General features: G+C 41.1%; 1 protein-coding gene across 1 annotated transcript in view; it reads right to left on the reverse strand.

The window, feature by feature from the left end:
• The window catches only part of sdf4 (stromal cell derived factor 4), a 16,922-nt gene extending 14,489 nt beyond the window's left edge, over positions 1-2,433 (reverse strand). The window contains exons 1-2 of the mRNA XM_014028163.1: positions 2,244-2,433; positions 1,535-1,851 (exon numbers count right to left, since the gene is read on the reverse strand). Of these exons, the coding sequence (XP_013883617.1) occupies positions 1,535-1,845 (311 nt within the window). The 5' untranslated portion in view covers positions 1,846-1,851; positions 2,244-2,433. The remainder of the gene's footprint in view (positions 1-1,534; positions 1,852-2,243) is intronic.
• Positions 2,434-2,604: the final 171 nt, after the last annotated feature.

Genomic DNA, 2,604 nt, shown 5'->3' on the forward strand with positions numbered 1-2,604 from the left:
ACTCAGTTGGATCAGTTCAACAAGAGGTGACAACAGAAACACAACAGTGTATTTTTACAACATTTAGTCATATTTAAATATAATTTTTTAGATAAAACTTCAAGATTTTTGAAAGTTTTATCTTTTCATCCTGATAATTTGTTCAGTTTCATTGTTTACACACTTTGGTCACATGCTCTGATCCAGTTTTCTACCCAGTCAAAGGATCAATAACAGCTTGCTCCTTGTCCTTCAGTCTCACTCAGTTCATCCTCTGATGCGACTTTCACCCAAACTGTCCCAGAGGAGGAAGAAGAAGCTGCTGCTGCTGGTGAGCAACAACACAACGCTCTGTGTGAAGTCCACACAAACAACAAACACTTTTATGATGCTGCAACACTTCCTGCTAAGGAGCGTGTCCTCACACAGATTAAAACCATGAGTGTTTTTGTAGAATAGTTTGATGATGATCAGTGAAATTCTGAATATGTAAACATCTTACCTGCTATAGAAAGCTCTTCAAACTGTTCAGTTTGGAGAAATTACTAAATTCTGACTGGATTAATCAAAGGTTGATCAAACCATCAACCTTTAAAAGATGGACAAAATGTCCCCCCTGAGAATAAGCTTAATTAATTTAAACCCCCACATTTACCATAAAACATTAGTTCATCCAGTGTTTCTCTTGTTTAACAAATAAATTTATTTCATTTTACCTATAAAATACTCACATTAAGTGTTTTCCTGTAGGTAAAAATCTGTTTAACAACCTGTTAAAATACACCAGAATGCAGGAAATGACATTTACTTCTTTAAATATTTCTGAGGGAGGACCCCCAGACCCCCAGCCTGTGGGTCCCCCAACATTACAAATACTTACTCTTGTTTTTTTCTCTGAATGTCATAAAATCAGTAATTTTATCTGTGAAAATACAAATTGAACATCTGTTGGTAAATCCATAGCTTTATATTGCCATAGTTTTCAATTTGTCATTTTTACAAACGCATCATAAATTTTCTGTTATGGATTTTAGTTTTGGTGCCACCCCAGGTTTTTCAGTGGCCCACCCCCATGGCGCCCCCCGAAAAATTTCTGCAGGAGCCACTGTTTTAGGATACAAGATGCTTCCTACAAAAACCAGAATGTGAATCTTTTCCTAAAATTTCATGCTGATATCTTGAACAGTGAGGAAGTTATGATGAAAAACAGAAAACAAGAAGGTGAACTGGTCCCATTGGTTCTGCTGTGAACTGCAGCAAGAAAACATGAGCTGATTTCACCTGAACACACATCAATAACTTCCCTCAGACTTCAGATCATCACATGACTCTGGWGTTATTYTKYAWGGTTTGACATGTTCTTTTGGAATCTGCTGTCAGATTTAATATTGGTGTAGGATTAATAATTTATCCACCTCCCTACATTAAGTGTGATGTTCAGGTTTAGGTTTTTTCCCTCCAGATGTTTTTTGTTGTGATAAACTGATCTGTGGAAACCTTTAGTTTTGAAAACACAGCCAGTCCAGATCTGCTCAGACTGAACAACGTGTCTTACTTGGTGAAGATCTCGATCAGCTTCTTCCTGTTCCTCCGGGGTTCCGAGTCCTCGTCGAACTCCTCCATGTCTTTCCCCAGAAACACCTCCTGGTGGAAGTCCTTGTTCAGGTGGCCGTCTCTCTCCATCTTCAGCCCGTTCAGGTGGTCCGGGGGCAGGATCTCGTTCTCCTCCTTTCCGGCTTGGCTCTTGTTTTTGGAGGAGGACATGTTGGCTGGACGTGCGTCCACGTCCACGGAGCGGAGCAGGACACAGACGGACAGAGACACAGCCAGGAGGTTTCTGCTCCACCGTTTCCTCCAAAAAGCCATAACTCCCTTTGAAAAGGTCAAAGGAAGWCATTAGTTCAACTCTGGTGATGCGTTCAAGGCCCACTGGGGTTTACCACTTTAAACACACCAACTGGAAAATCCTGTTTATCTGCTCTAAACAAACATTGACAAATGCTTGAACAACAACTAGAGTTTAKGATGTGTGACTATGAATCAGCCTATAAAACCCAAACAACCCGGAAATTGCTTCTTTGTAATGAGCAGTTCGTTTGTTAGCATAATGCTAACTTTAGCCTCGCTCTAAATAAGTCWTAAACATCAACAAGCTGCTCAAACACTGGTGAAAATGACTTTATCAGTGAGTTTAACGACTTTCAGGAAGATAAGACTGCTATCATCAGTTAGCTGACATTAGCATGAACTTCAGTCTCACGAACCTGTTGAGGTCCAGCTGTGGAACACCTGGATTCTCTGTAATAAACCCACTGAAGATGTGGCTCGGCTCGGCTCGGCTCGGTTCGGTTCAGAACGGCTCACACACACAGGTGGTCCACAACACACCAGCTGTTCGTCCCGTCTGTCAGGCGAACTGTTAGCTCCGGGGCCACAGCGTTCTTCCGCTGAAACTCTCTGTGATCAAACGTCACTTCCGTTTCGCCCCTTCAAAATAAAAGCATAACTCAATGATTAACCCCTTAGCAGTCTTTGTTCCACCGGTGGGTAAAAAACGATTTGGTTTATGCCTTTAAACTTTTTCTGACGTTTTTCCAGATGCTACCTGGGGCATATATATATATA

The sequence above is a fragment of the Austrofundulus limnaeus genome, unplaced genomic scaffold (genome assembly GCF_001266775.1).
Source record: "Austrofundulus limnaeus strain Quisiro unplaced genomic scaffold, Austrofundulus_limnaeus-1.0 Scaffold721, whole genome shotgun sequence".
In the NCBI taxonomy this organism is placed as follows: Eukaryota; Metazoa; Chordata; class Actinopteri; order Cyprinodontiformes; family Rivulidae; genus Austrofundulus; species Austrofundulus limnaeus.